The 14,994-nt window shown below is 45.6% G+C and overlaps 1 protein-coding gene across 22 annotated transcripts in view; it reads right to left on the bottom strand.

Annotated features, from left to right (window-relative positions):
• Positions 1-14,994, bottom strand: part of MYO18A (myosin XVIIIA) — a 778,205-nt gene that overhangs the window by 16,346 nt on the left and 746,865 nt on the right. For all 22 annotated transcript variants that reach the window (XM_086955115.1, XM_086955123.1, XM_086955114.1 and 19 more), the window contains one exon: positions 4,791-4,913. In XM_086955115.1, the coding sequence (XP_086811241.1) occupies positions 4,791-4,913 (123 nt within the window). The remainder of the gene's footprint in view (positions 1-4,790; positions 4,914-14,994) is intronic.

Below are 14,994 nucleotides of genomic sequence, written 5' to 3'. Positions count from 1 at the left end.
CTCCAAATAGTAGACTGTGTCATACCAGCACAATTCATAGTACTCTAGGTGGTAAGGAGGAAAGTTTGAATTCTCCCATTGTACGGCTGAGATGTGTGTGAACAATGGCAGGAGAATACTTCTGTGCATAAGTCGTCTCCTCAGTTTTAAGGGGCATAAGCATGTTTCAATGTTAGCTGCAGAGAAAACGAGGAGCACAGGTTGGAAAAACGTGCAGCTGGCCACGGGGCGTTGTGCACTACAAGGGTCAGCAAACTCAGCATCATGGAACCATGTGCGCAGGTGCAAAACTGGTTTAGGCACATCGTCTCGGTGATCTATACGCCTAGTAGTCATCAGTGTGTGCACATCCCATCGGTTGTGAGTAACGCACACTTGTTAGTGCGCATTGTATGAAGTAGGTGTTCAAGTGATAATGACAAAAATAGTCTTTTGTACTATTATAAAAAAGGTTTTCAAGCACGTAAGCTGTTCATGGTTCAGCCCCTCCTGTGCGCACTGGTCACCGTAGGCTGGAATGGTACACTCAAACTCGTGCCGATTAACAAGAAATTAGGGAAGATTTAAAAAAAAAAAAAAAAGTGGCGTGACAATCTTTTAGTCAGAGAACGGAGCAAGTACAACTCCAGTGGCGTCACTAGGGGGGTGCGGGGGGTGCGGACCGCACCGGGTGACACCCCCACATGGGGTGACACCGTGAGCCTGCCTCTCGAAGACTTCTGAACTATGGCGCCTGAAGGCAGAGGAGCAGACGAAAGGAGAGAGCACCACAAACCTGTCAAATACAGGAGCGACGCAGAAGATGAGGAGATGCAGGCAGAGGCTTTCCGGTGCTAAGCACCGGCACTTAATTTGCGGGGCCGGGTTTACATGCGATATTGGCTGTTCACTAAGTTCACACGGGTCTCCCCAGTGAACAGCCGATATCACACATGATTGTGTGGGTAAAACCTTTCAAATTGGATCCTGCACCTGCCTTGTAAAGCACACACGCAGTACCAGAAACTAATTGTGTCCCAGCCTCATTCTAACTTTCAGGTCACTCGTTCCAATCAATCCATGATGAGCGCTTACAATTTAAAATATATTAGAAACTCGCTCCTTCCCTACTTGGGAATCGTCAGGTGTGCGTGTGTGTCCTGAGTGGACCAATGGGATCCCTGTTTTCACTACGGCCCGCCCTGGCATACTGCGCAGCCGCAACGCTTTTCTGTCGACGACACAAGAAGCAAGCAGCATGGTGCACAGCAGGCCTTGGACTAATTAAAACTGAAAGGCGGCAGTCCGAGTAAGTAGTGATTTTGAAATATGATGCTAGCAGTGTGTGAACTGTGAGGCAAGTAAGACATGAAACAAATGTCGCTAAGTTGCAGGTTGCATCTTTGTGCAGATTCACTTTGAATTTCACATGAGACAGACCCCAAGTTCTTTTGCACATTGTGTATTAGTTATTTGATCCTCCCTTTGTTTTAAATTTCCCCTCGCACATCACCTATGCCCTGGAAGGATGGCATGAAATGTTTCTCTGACAGCGGTCGGGCACAAGCTGCTCGCCCCCTCTCTTGAGGTTGAATTGAAGAGAGGTGCGCTCATTTTTGTTCCTAATGTGCCCATCACTCCCTCCTCTCTCTCTGCACTTGGATGGTGCAAGCACTGCCTACTAGTGCTCACGCATGAAAACACCCGGATCCTAAATCCTAGAATGTAAACATAACACACGTTACCAGGCATTTACACGTGTGCAGACATAAAAGGTGCACCAGCAACCACGGAGTAATGGTGATCTCCTTGTTCTACGATTGAAAGGTCGGTTTACACTTGACAGCCAGGCTCCTGACACCTCAGCTGACCTTGGGCGCACAGATAGTGACTGAGGCCTCAAGAGCATCGCTGCCCTGGGAACATTTAATCTGCATAAAGCAACATTTCACAATTTTCATTTTTATTTTATAATGGACTTCAAAATTGTATTATCTTGAATAGTAGATCCACCAGAGGTGGACTGGCCTGCATTGAAATCGAAAGATTTAGTGATAGATCAAAACGTAATAAGATAAAAAAAACTGTGACAAAGAAAAAAAGAAGGGCTGAGAAGGAACCTGCAGGAGTGATATAAAGTGGCAGGGAGAGTGTTGGGGGTGGATTAAAAAAGCATGAGGTGGATTTAAGAGTATGCAGCCTTCAACTTCAGTCGTTGACCTGGTAAAGAAAGTTGTATAAGTAATTTTCAAGCTATTTAAGTTGGCAAGGATTTGAGCTTGCTGCAGATAATGTTTGTTTGAAAACCAAGGAAATCAATATGAAAAACCCACCCCAGTAGAGCACAAAACACTCCCAGAAACAGCCAGAAAAAGGCCCACACACTTGACCTGTCAGGCCAACCCATTGGTTATTACCTAATAGCCTAGTCCAGCCCTTGTTGCTTTGGCATTCTGCACGTCGACATACAGTAGCACCGGCCAGTGTATTCTAAGTAAAACTTTGAGACTTGGCACCTACTGTTTAAAAAATTGTAAGTAAACAGTATCTGAATAACGGGGTCTCTGGGGCTGCATTGTCAGGGAGTAGGGATGTAGGTTATTAGAGAAGTCTGGGTCTGTGGATAAGTTAGGGGTCCGAGGACCTTGTGGTTACAGAGGGCGATGATGTGTGAGGCTCCTTGGGACAGTGAGTGTTATCAGAGGAGACATAGGAAAAAGGCATGTGCCACCTGCCCTTAACACAGACTTCTATCTGTCCTTAATACTTATCTACATCAAGGTAGATGAACCTATGCTGAAAAGCTGGAAGGGAGGGGGCATTTTTGTAGCGGCGCATCAGTTTTACAAGCACTGCAGAGTTCTTTGTATATCCAACAGTTTTCAGGCAACAATAAATGTGCCACGATGACTCTGGTAATTAATGTACCTGCCAGTGCCGGAGAGAGTTCGGAGTTTTGTCTAGTGACAGTTTTGACTCATCTAAGGTAGTGCAAAGGGTTAATATGCCTGCTGCAAAGAGTGTGTACCGTGCAGAACACAGAACAGTATTTCATGTGCATAGCTCAGTGGGATTCTGCTTTTGACACAGAGATCCTTTTGTTATTGTGCAATTCATATGTTACAATCATGATCTAGCACATTGAGCTATGAACTACTACCATCAAAACGCTAGATGCAAACAGCATGGTATAGGTTAGAGTTATGTTTTTCACCAGTCTTTGACTATCCTAATTTTTACTAAAAATGGTTTGTTTCTGTATAAATACATTGTTACTGGTTAACTCAACCCTAACCACTGTGTTATGTTGCAGAAGTTGCATTTGTTATTTTAGCAAATTGTTTCCAAAATTGAGCTTTGAATGCCCTTTTGCTTTCCTTTTTTCCTTTTTTTCAACATTTTCTTGGGTGGCGGGAACCGCCTATCAGCAACTTACTTGAGGAAGTCTCCCTTCTTGGAATTTAGATTAGGTATTACACCTGGCTTACAGCAATGCCAGTTGAGGATGTGGGTGGAGCCGAGTATGTGGGTGGAGATGGGGGAAATGGGTATGGCCTCCAAAAATAAAATTGAGCACCTGGACTTAATATTTTACAAATTAAGCACTGGGCAGAGCGCACAAAGAGACGCAATGCTGTTGAAAGAACCTTGCACTCTTTATTTTATAGAGCAGCTTCGGGATTGGCTGGGCTGGGCATGCACTGCCCAGCCCAGACACTGAGAAGCGGATCCTCTCACAAAGAATAAAGGGCAGCGCACGTCCGTTTGGCTCATGAACAGTTATTAGATATAAACACAGAGTTTGGAAACCCAGCTCCATGGTCAACACAATAAACATATTTTCTCTTTCGAGCCAGGTGAGAGAAAAGACTTTAATTTTCTTTATGATAATGTGCCGTCACCAACTTTTGTAACTGGGGAACTGTGGTCGAGTCCTCCTGACACCGGCTGTGACTCTCGGCAAATCAATTAATCTCTTTATGCTTAAAAAGGACTCAGACCTTGTGAAATTTAACTGGCGTTCTTGCAGAGTGCTCTGGTCGAATTTCATTGAGTTTGCAACATATATACAAAAAATAGTAGTGCATACATTCTTGCTTTTTTACTTTGGAAACTGTTTTTTACGCCCTGCCACTTTTAAATCTCATCAGCCACCACTGAGGCACGCGCTGCCGTCCAGCCAATTACAACGCTAATGGAAGTGGGCATTCAAAATCCGGGCCTCACCAGCACAGTGCGGCAGCCCAGAGCTCAAACCTGCACTGAAATGAATGAATTAAAAAAATTACGCAATATCAGCGGGGGCAATATATCAATGGTGGTTTGCCGGATACGTTTACCTTCTATGAAAGGTGTTAAGTCTCGGGACTTTTAATCTTCTTTGTACCATGCCATGCTTTGTGCTGGAGCGTTATTAGGCACTGGCGGACTCGGAGGAGGTCCATCATGGGGTAAGTCGTGAGGGGGGTGACACCATGAGTTACCGCACTGGGTGACACCAACCCTAGTGACGCCACTGTACAACGCCAAGCCACGTCGAGGGGTGGAAAACTTTGGAGGCGGTTAACAAAGAGTTCTGCGGACATTAATTCACATGAAATACATCTGCACGGCAGTGGCCAGCGCAGCAGTCGCGCACGTGAAGTGCATGAATCAATCTAACACTGTTGCAGCAGGTGCCACTCCCACGCTGCTTCTCGCTGAAGCCCCCCCTCGCCCGGATCGCCCACTCTCTACCTGTTGCTATGGAGAGGGGGCGGGTTCTAATGCCGTCCCTGGTCTCACCGCGGCGCAGATGGGCGCACACTGACCTCGAACTCTTCAAGCTGCCGTCGTCGGAGAAGGCCTTGGCGGAGCCTTTGTTCTTTGAGAGCCACGACTTGACACCGTCCACGCGCTCCTCCAGCTCCGAGTCGCCGTCCGAGTCCCCGTCGCTGTGGGCGGAAAAAGAAAGAAAGAAAGACAGGCGGGAGGTTATTTACTGGCAGGAAGAAGGGCGCAAGAACACCACGAGAACACAAGCGCCCCCTGCCCCTCCCCCAAGAGGGCTCCTGACACAGGGCAGGTGTGGGCGTTTACACTGGAACAGTACAGCAGAGAGCACCAGCCAAGCGACTGGAGGCTGGTTAATGCTTGCTGCTGACATCGGAGGTTTGCAAAGTGGAATCCAAGCAAGGCCAATTCAGCCTCCCTTCCTTCCAAGTTTGGTAATACAGAACCGAGAAATAATAACACCGGTTGTTTGCAGTCTGTATAAGAGGTCTATATACATGTAAAGGTTAAGTTAGCTGGGAGCCAAGGTCACAGTCATACACATGCAGTTGCCTAAGCCAATGCTCCCACAAATGATGAGGGGAAAAAACAACACAAGGGGTCTGAGTCCCATCAACTGGAAACAAGAACATGGCCTCTCAGCAGGAAGGCTTGGGGCACCCAGGAATCTGATGGGCAAACAGCTTCTCAGATGCTACACTTTGCTGCTGCTCGCTGCCTCCCAATAACCCAACATTGGACATGCTATGTGTTCACTGCGCTATAAAATGTCAACATAGGTAAGCCACCAAAGCCCCCTTTAACTGTTTGTTGAAGGGTACCGAGATTGGTCCGGGGTTAAGAATACAGCTTTGATCTGAACCCTTTACAAAGCTACAACTGTGTTGTCAAAGAGCAATTCCATATCAACATTCCCAGATTCAAATCTGCTTTTGCCCACTTAGCCCACTGCTCTGCTTTATTGAGGAACCAGCAGCTCTTCTAACAAGAAGTCTTGCATCTAGCATTAAGGAACAAGTTACTTACCTTTGGTAACAATATATCTGTAAGAAACATTAGTTAGTTATAGATTCCTTACCTTAGAATTACCTCCAGGTGTCAGAAGGTGGCGTTAATCGGCTCTACGTCCTTCGGCGTTGTGTCGCCAGGATGATGTTGCGGCAGCTACTTAAGACGCCGCCCTCGCGCGCAGACGTCAGTTCTGTACACGACTTTCTGCACCAGAAATGCAGAGCCATGCAAGACACTGAAGACTGGTGCACAAAACTAGGGCCCTGAAAGGATATCCTTAACCCTAGAAATTAGTTCGCAGAACGGAGAGGATGGGTGGGGCGGTAAGGAATCTATACCTAACTAATGTTTCTTACAGATATATTGTTACTGAAGGTAAGTAACTTGTTAATCTGAATGAAACATGCTAGTTATAGATTCCTTACCTTAGAATAGATACCTCAACAATACCAACCCTGGTGGTGGGTCTGCAAACCAATCTCACACCAGAAAGTCCTGGAGAGCAGAACGGCCAAAGAAGCCGTCTCTCCGGACCGAACTGTCGACAGTAGTGTTTTGTAAACGTGTGCAGCAAGGCCCACTTAGCTGCCTGACAGATGTTATTGAGAGGAACGCCACGTACCAGAGCAGTAGTTGCTGTCGTCGCACTGGTAGAATAGGCACTCCGCCTCGCTGGAGGCTCCTTCTTCACCAGAGAATAGCAGGCCTTGATACACAAAATGACCCATCGGGAGACCTTTCTTTGCACCTACGTACCCAACAAAGAGCTGGTCATCCATCCAGAACTGTTTGGTGAGATCCAGATAAAAGGAAAGCGTGCGTCGGAATGAGGAAATATAAATTTTATGGTCAAGATTGTGTTCCCTAGCGTGTACCCCACCGACTCCATGTATCAGTTTAAAGTACATGTAACTTCCCTCCTGTGCCAGCTATGAAGACGCAAATACATTTGCGTCCAACGTTAACATGTCCTCTTTCAGACCCACCCTGAATGGGTCGAATAGTCCGTTCCTAAGTATGCCATGCCAACGTCTTTTTGTAGTGTACTTTACATGTTTTTCAGCTCTGGCAAAGTAGGCCCAGAATTCCTGCCATCGAGCCTTTTTCTGGCTTCTGACTCTGAAAGCTTCAGCCCAGGCTGTCTCTGTACCCGTGAACTCTGACTTACTTCCAGCGCGGCCCACCGTGCTTAGTTCAGCCTGCTGCCTGCCAAGACTGACTACAACCTTCGAATTATCTGTTCCGCTCCTTGAAAAATGCATTCCTGCCTACTAGTTTAAGTAAACATTCTCCCAGCTGCAGGGCGAAGGGCCCGGCCTCGCTGTCTCTATGCAAGTAATTCATAGCCTCTGTTTCCATGGAAGGCCCATGCCCCCCGCATCTCATGCAGACACTCAGGCGCTTATACACACACACACAGTCAGTATAGAGTAGCTTCTGCCCAAGAGACCTTTTCCTTTAGATAGTATGGTTCCCAAACACCAGATATTAGATATGATAGAAGCACAAGTTGATCTGACATGCCAGACTTCTGTCTCTTTCCGCCAGTGTAAATGTCAAATCCCCTACACCCGTCTGTTTTCACGTCAATCATACGTCACGCAGCTGCGCGCGCATCCATGCCTCTGATTTCTGCTGACATTACAGAATTCTGCTTTGTTGCCACCTACTTGTGACGTTTTCTAGCACACACCTCTGTATTCACGCCCAGTTCACGCCTCCACTTACGTATTGCAACACGTGGACACTGTTATCATACTGTTATCTCGTTTCTCTCAGCTGTTACGCCTCTTGCATTAGAGCCTATAATGTATGAAAAGTATATAAGCTATGTATTGTCAATAAAATATTGCTCTATCCCTTCCTGAACCCTGTGTGGTTGCAGGAACATGATATCCAGGTCATGACCATTCCTTTTAAGGAATAAAACCCCTAAGAACTCTAACACCACGGACTCTGCCTTTTTCTTTCCGATTGAGTTATTATTGATTAAGTACTTACCCGCATAGAAATTAAGATGGTAAATTAATTATTTACAACATTTTGGCGCCCGAACAGGGACCCCTCCCCCACCCCACGCGCCGGTTGGTGCGTTGCAAACTCTGTCCCCTGCCATCAGTTAGATGGAACCTACGCGTACCGGCAGGATTTCCTGTATCTCCCTCTGACCCACGGAGGTGATGAAGACTGCAATTAGCACCCAGACGAGGCGGTGAGGAGTGCGGAGGATCCCGACCAGAGCCTAGCTGAAAGAAGCAAGGTCCGAGGTGTCAAGAGGCCCACCAGTTTTCCGAAGTTTTCCGAAGTACCAACGTGTCCAGTCCGAATCCAGTCCGAGTCCAGTCCAGTCGAGTTTTCCGAGGCCTTCCGATTTCCGTGCTTCCCGGTGAGTACCATTGCTGGGTCGTATCAAGACGTGTTTGGGTACACAAATGCGGTCTGCACTGTTTTAGACAGTGTATCTGTACTGTTTAGCAGTATATCAGTTATTTGCAAGTTTCTGCACTGTTTTCAGGCAGTGTATCTGTACTGTTCGGCAGTACATCAGTTATCTGGGGTAGAGATATATGTCTTAAAGTGTTTTTTTTTTTTTTATGTGATTAATGTCGTGGTATGAGTGTGACTGTTTTAATGTGTATCATTGTGTTTCTCGTATAACTAGCTGTATTCAGTATTAAGTAGATAGGATTGAGCATTCAGTATTCAGTAAACAAGATGCCGTTTTTCAACAAGTTAAAGCAGATAGGAACTAGGAAAGGGATACTAGAGGAAGAAATTCCTATCCCCCCTAGGGACACTCCAGGAAATTTTATGTATCACAAGCATGGCTTAGATGCCATCTTGTATCTAGACTTATGGGCCGACTACACTAAGTATCTAGACGAAAGACATAGATGGCCCGTTACCGGAACATGGGATGCCGAGTGCATCATGAAGGTAGAAGAAGCATTGTGGAAAAAGAAAGCCAGACAATCTCAGAAAGACGCCATAGAATTTTGGCGTAAGGAATCACATAAGCGTGCTGAAAAGGCACTCCGTAAAGAAGACAGACTTAAAGAATCAGCTAAGGCCCAAGAAAACGAATTAGTTAGCGAAGGAATCCGAGTAAAAATAGAACAAGTAGACCGTGCACGAAATAATCTCGTAAATGGTATGTATCTAGTGACCGAAGGTTCGCCTGAGGCCACTTCAGGGATACCGAAAAATTTGCCGCCACCACTGGTTCCAATTAAAGTAAATCATAAAACTACTAAAGATATATTTCTGAATTCATATCTAGAGGATGTAGCACCCGCTTACACCAATCCACGTGCCCGCGTCCCGCCTACTGACGGTGACGGAGATGGCAACCCGCCACAACTGCAACAAGGTTTCCCCGTTCGATCGCCCACCATTCCTCCACCTCCACCACTTCCCGCACCTAAAGTTGATCTACCAAAGCCTGACTTTACTAAAAGACAAGTTCAAGTTCACATACAGACCCCACAGAGAGATAATGTTCAAGTTCTCGCTCCAGGAGGTGCGACCGGGGGTTACCAGACTCCGCCACCTGCACACAGATTACCGTTTAGGGACAGGCAGAACTCTTTCACGTTCCAATCCCCCCGTCTCGACGTACTCAAGGAACCGCTCCCAGTTTGTAGATACGATCCAGTACCCGGTAAAGATGATAGAATGTTAATAGCATCAATACGATTGCGACAAGCTACAGATTACCTAATTTTGTTTTCAGGAATGAAAGAGCATCTAGATAGAATATATCACTTTGTTCAGACTGGAAAAGACCCTGAAAGTATTAAGGATGCCATGGCGCATCAGAAAGTTGATACTCAAGCATATATACTACGTTTTTTTATAAATTGTTTAATAAGGGCCCAAGACAGGCCTGAAACAGAACAGGATGAACTAGATGGCCTCAACAGATGGGGCCAAAATATATCCGAAGGAAAACACGACAAGGGGACCTGCATAGCCAGTATGTACAAGAAAATAAGAAAGACAGTGATAGAAATACATGAAAAAGAGAAGGAACAGGCCTCCTCCGAGGAGGAGGAAGAACTTGAAGAACCAGAAAGGACTACAGATACGATAGCATATGTAGGTAAGGGAACTTACCTTAAGAAAGGCATTCGTCCAGAAAGCAAGAGAGTTTTTCTCTCTAGCTTAACAAACCTGAATTCTCCTGAACATCAGTTCCAGGAGACTGATAAAAGGCTTCGAGACCGAATAGGGTACCATATACTAAATTCTATGGATGAACAAGAACTAGCCCGGTCAGCAATATTATGGGCTGACAATCCAGACATGTACAATGATGACACCGTAGCACAGACATTCTTGAACCTTTCCCCAGACGAGCAGAAATTAGCAGGTGTATACATGATGCAGCACCTTCTCACGTTATACAGAAACAAACATTCTGATCCAGGTCCCTTAAACGAAACATTAGAAGCACTACTCACAGACAGATGGAGAGGTCTAAGTACTAAGTTAATACAAATAATTCTAGAACAACGACATAGATATAACACTTTCGTAAACTCCGAATACGTTCCCGCTCCGCCCCCAGAAAGAAAAATGTATCATATGGAGCGTCTACATGGTCTTGAAAGTCAGAACCCCTTACGAGAAGTTCATCCAGTTATGGGTGAAGATCACACCCTGAAACGTGTGTATGTACACACGCCTCTGACTAAGTTAGAACTGTTAGAAATGAAGAAACTAGTACCAAGTCATGATAAAGACCCTGCAGGTTTTCACAGAGAACTTAAAGACATGTTACTGATGGGGGATTACACCTATGACGATATCATGAAAATGTTAAAAGTACTGCTGCCCACGGGCATCTACGAGAAACTCAAGGAAAAGGAATGGGAGGTGGGAGAGAAAAAGATAGTATGGGCAGAAATAGAAGAAGAAGAGAATAAACGAGTCCCAGGGGTAGGCCTTGGGGAGAAAACTAAAGCATTACCAGGTTTGATAGTACAGGTTCTGCCAAGATTATTGACAACAAGAAAGGAAGACTGGGATGCAATCTCAGCATGTAAACAGAAACCTGACGAAGATACTAGTGACTTCTATTCAAGATTTGAGAAATGTTTCATTATTAATAGTGGTCTAAAACCAAGTAGCGAGTCGTACCCGCACCTTTTTGTATCAAAATTAGTAGAAAATTCCCTGTTGGCAGTTAAAAACCGTGTATACAAGGTCGAGAGTACCTGGCAAGCAAATACGCCATCACAAATGTTACAAATGTTACAGTACCACCAGAACAGAATTAGAGAAGAACAGGATCATGAACAGAAACGTATGAAAGACACGAAAATGAAAATGTTAGTAGCCCAGTCGGTTTCAGCCGACAACCACAGGAAGGGTACGACACAGACAGGAAATTCAGCAGCTCCCGTTAAAGGGACATGCAACTATTGTAAGAAGCCAGGACACTATGTACATGAATGTCCCGTCCTGCAACATAATATAGCAACAGGTAAAACTAAGGAAAGACCGCATCCACCTAGACAAGATCAGGTTCAGCAACAGATTTCGCAGAATCCACAGCCTACGCATGCTTCATCACATACAGCACAGACCGTAGCGGTACCACAGCCACAGCCCATTGCCGCGACCCAACAAGTTTCACAACAGATGTACCAGTATGCCCAATCTGCTTACCCCGATTATCCCCGATACACATGAAACAGCCTAGAGAGGGAAGTTGGCTTGCCTCTTATTGAGATTCCAGTAGACCAAGAGGGTCCTTAAGTACACAGTCAAGTATTGGGAAAAGACAGAAAATTTTTAATTGACACAGGGGCAAGCCGCACAACAATCAGCCATGACGAAGTTCCAGGGGCACCCCTCTCAGGCTCACAGAATGTTTCCCTTGGTTTTTCAGGACAGCCTATTGTAAATGAAGTATCAGAACCAGTTCCCCTGGCTGTGGGTCCATTATCACGTGTTACAGATCTATTACTTACGAAATCATGTCCAGAAAATCTGCTAGGAATAAAGACATTGAAGGCTCTAGGAGCTGTGATATGCTGCTCTCCGGAAGGAGTTAGACTTTTCTTGCGTGACTTTAAGGGTCACTACGTACTTCGAGAGTTTGATGTCAGATTGAGAAATGTACCAAATCACCTGTGGGCACGAGGCCCAACTGATGTGGGCTGCATGCACATTACACCATACCGTGTTACACTGAAAACAGGTGTTGTTTTACCGAGAATCAGACAATACAAGTTACCACCCGATGCTGTAGTGGCTTTACTGAAAATCATTGAAGAGCTCATAGCCCAAGGAGTGGTTGTAGAGACCGACTCCAATATCTGCAATTCCCCTGTCATTCCGATTCTTAAACGTACTGATCCCAATGCACCGCCAGTATTTCGGCTGGTGATTGATTTACGAGAACTGAATAAATGCATTGTTCCACAGTACCCTGTGGTTCCCGATATCTCTTCCTTATTGACTGCTATTGATTCAGAAGCAACGTTCTTTACTGTAATTGACCTCAAGAACGCCTTCTTCAGTGTACCTATTGACCCAGAGAGCCAATACCTCTTCGGATTCAGTTTAAATGGACGAAGTTTCAAATTTTCACGCGCACCTCAAGGATTCACAGAAAGCCCCAGCATCTATAGTCAAGCACTAAAAAGAGAACTAGATTGTATTCAAATGCCAGTTAACACCGCCTTACTGCAATACGTCGATGATCTGTTGATCACCGCACGAAGTGAGCCCGAATGTAAGCAAGCATCACTGACGGTTTTACATTTTCTGGCCGACAAGGGACACAAGGTGTCTCCTTCGAAGCTACAATTCTGTGTTCAGCAAGTTGTGTACTTGGGTCACTTGCTGTCCAAAGTGGGGAGACAGCTCACTCCTGATCGCATTCAGTTAATTGTAAATATGCCACAACCCCAGACACAAAAGGAAGTGCGGGCCTTTATAGGCCTCACCTCGTACTGCAGACAATGGATTCCTCAGTATGCATTTCTAGCTAAGCCACTCATTCAGTTAACAACACAAGAGGCAGCAACTTCGACTGTCCTTCCCTGGACTGAGGAACATACACAAGCCTTTGAAGAATTAAAGAAAGCTTTATGTCAGGCACCAGTTTTAGCGACACCATGTTACAGCAAACCTTTTACACTTTTTGTTACAGAACGTGATGGTACAGCGTTGTCTGTCCTCACTCAAGATCAAGCAGGTTCACATAAGCCTTGCGCTTATTTTTCAAGTACATTGGATTCAGTAGCCCAGGCACTCCCTGCGTGCTTGAAGTCAGTAGCAGCAACAGCATTAGCAATCAGACAGAGCGACTCAATTGTTTTAGGACATCAATTAACAGTACAAGTTCCACATTCTGTAGAGGTTCTTTTAAACAGAACCCAAACTCAGCACTTGACTATAGCACGACTGACAGGTTATGAATTAACGCTATTCCAGCCACACATAGAAATCAGACGCTGCAGTATTCTGAACCCCGCAACATTGTTACCTTCAATTATGACAGATCCAGCCCCGCATGATTGTATAGAGATCATTAATGCAGTGACAAAGCCCAGACGAGACTTAACAGATGTTCCATTGACAAATCCAGACCTGACACTTTATGTGGATGGTTCATGTATGAGAACTAGTACAGGAGAATTAGTGGCCGCGTATGCAGTGACCACTGAAACTGAAATTAAAGAAACATACCGTATTGAAACACTGTCCGCCCAAGCGGCAGAGCTTATTGCTCTGACTCGAGCCTGTATACTAGCCAAGAACAGAAATGTTAACATATATACTGATTCACGCTATGCTTTCGGAGTTGTACACGACTTCGGAATGTTGTGGCAGGAACGAGGTTTCCTGACCTCTCACGGTGCCAAGATCCAGCATGGTCCCCTCATTCAAGCACTGTTAGAAGCAATACATCTGCCTTCAGGTATATCAGTCATGAAGTGTAAAGCACATACTAAAGTTACAGATTCCGTTTCCCAGGGTAACGACCTGGCAGACCAGACAGCAAAACATACAGCATTGACTCATACTCAGACAACTGATGTGACAAAGACAAAAGTATCGACACATTGTATGACAGTTAGGGATCCCACACTAGATGTAATCGATATTCAGACACATGCTACTGCAGAAGAAATAAAGAAATGGACCGAACTAGGAGGGATTCAGACAGATCAAGGATGGATGACGAAGGGAAAATCTACATGGTTTCTCCCCGACTCTATGATTCAAGTCATAGTTAATACAGCACATAGTCCAGCACATCTAGGAGAAAAAGCCATGTTAGACAGTATACAGAACCTCTGGTACAACAAACACTTACGAGCAGCAGCAAAACAGAAAGTGCGTACTTGCATGATCTGTTGTCAGTTCAATCCAGGTAAAAGCGTCCCTGTAGAGCAAGGTGGATTTCATCCTCCTGATCACCCTTTTGAAGTCCTCCAGATGGATTATATCCAGATGGACCGTTGTCGAGGTTTTAAATATGTCCTCGTAGTTGTTTGTGCACTTTCCCGTTGGACAGAAGCATATCCAGTCCCAGATTATACTGCTCCGACCACTGCCAGGCAGCTGGCTCGAGAATTTTTCCCACGATACGGCTTGCCTCGTGTCGTGTACTCTGATAACGGACAGCCATTCTCATCCGAGTTAATGAAACAGGTCTCCTTGCTGCTAGGATATCAGTGGAAATTCCATTGTGTCCGACACCCCGAAGCCGCCGGCCTTGTAGAGAGGCATAACCAGACATTAAAGACACGTCTTGCCAAAGTTTGTAAAGAAAAAGGGGTCGACTGGATAGTCGCCCTGCCAGTTGCATTGTTTTATATGAGGATGGTCGCCCACTCGCGATCTGGACTATCCCCGTATGAAGTGGTCTTTGGCAGACCACCGAATATGTGGGGGACGCCCATACCGAAGAAAATTACCGATGTCGATTGTAACATGTTGACAGATTACCTTGCCTCCTTGATGTCTGCACTCCAATCATGTCGTTCACAGGTTGCCGCAGCCTTTCCTGACAACACTGATGTAAAGCCGCATGATGTCCGTCCCGGGGACCTGATCTTAATAAGGAACTTTGACAGGAAAAGTCCGCTGGAGCCCCGCTGGAAAGAGCCGAAGACCGTCCTTCTCACCACGAGGACCGCTGTAAAGATCGAAGGCAGAAAGGGGTGGATCCACATAAGCCATGTGAAGAGATGCGATGAACTGAAGCCA

Source organism: Lissotriton vulgaris, chromosome 2_1 (assembly GCF_964263255.1).
Source record: "Lissotriton vulgaris chromosome 2_1, aLisVul1.2, whole genome shotgun sequence".
Classification (NCBI taxonomy): Eukaryota; Metazoa; Chordata; class Amphibia; order Caudata; family Salamandridae; genus Lissotriton; species Lissotriton vulgaris.
The sequence above is the reverse complement of the archived record's forward strand: the minus strand, read 5'-3'. Positions and strand labels throughout refer to the sequence as shown.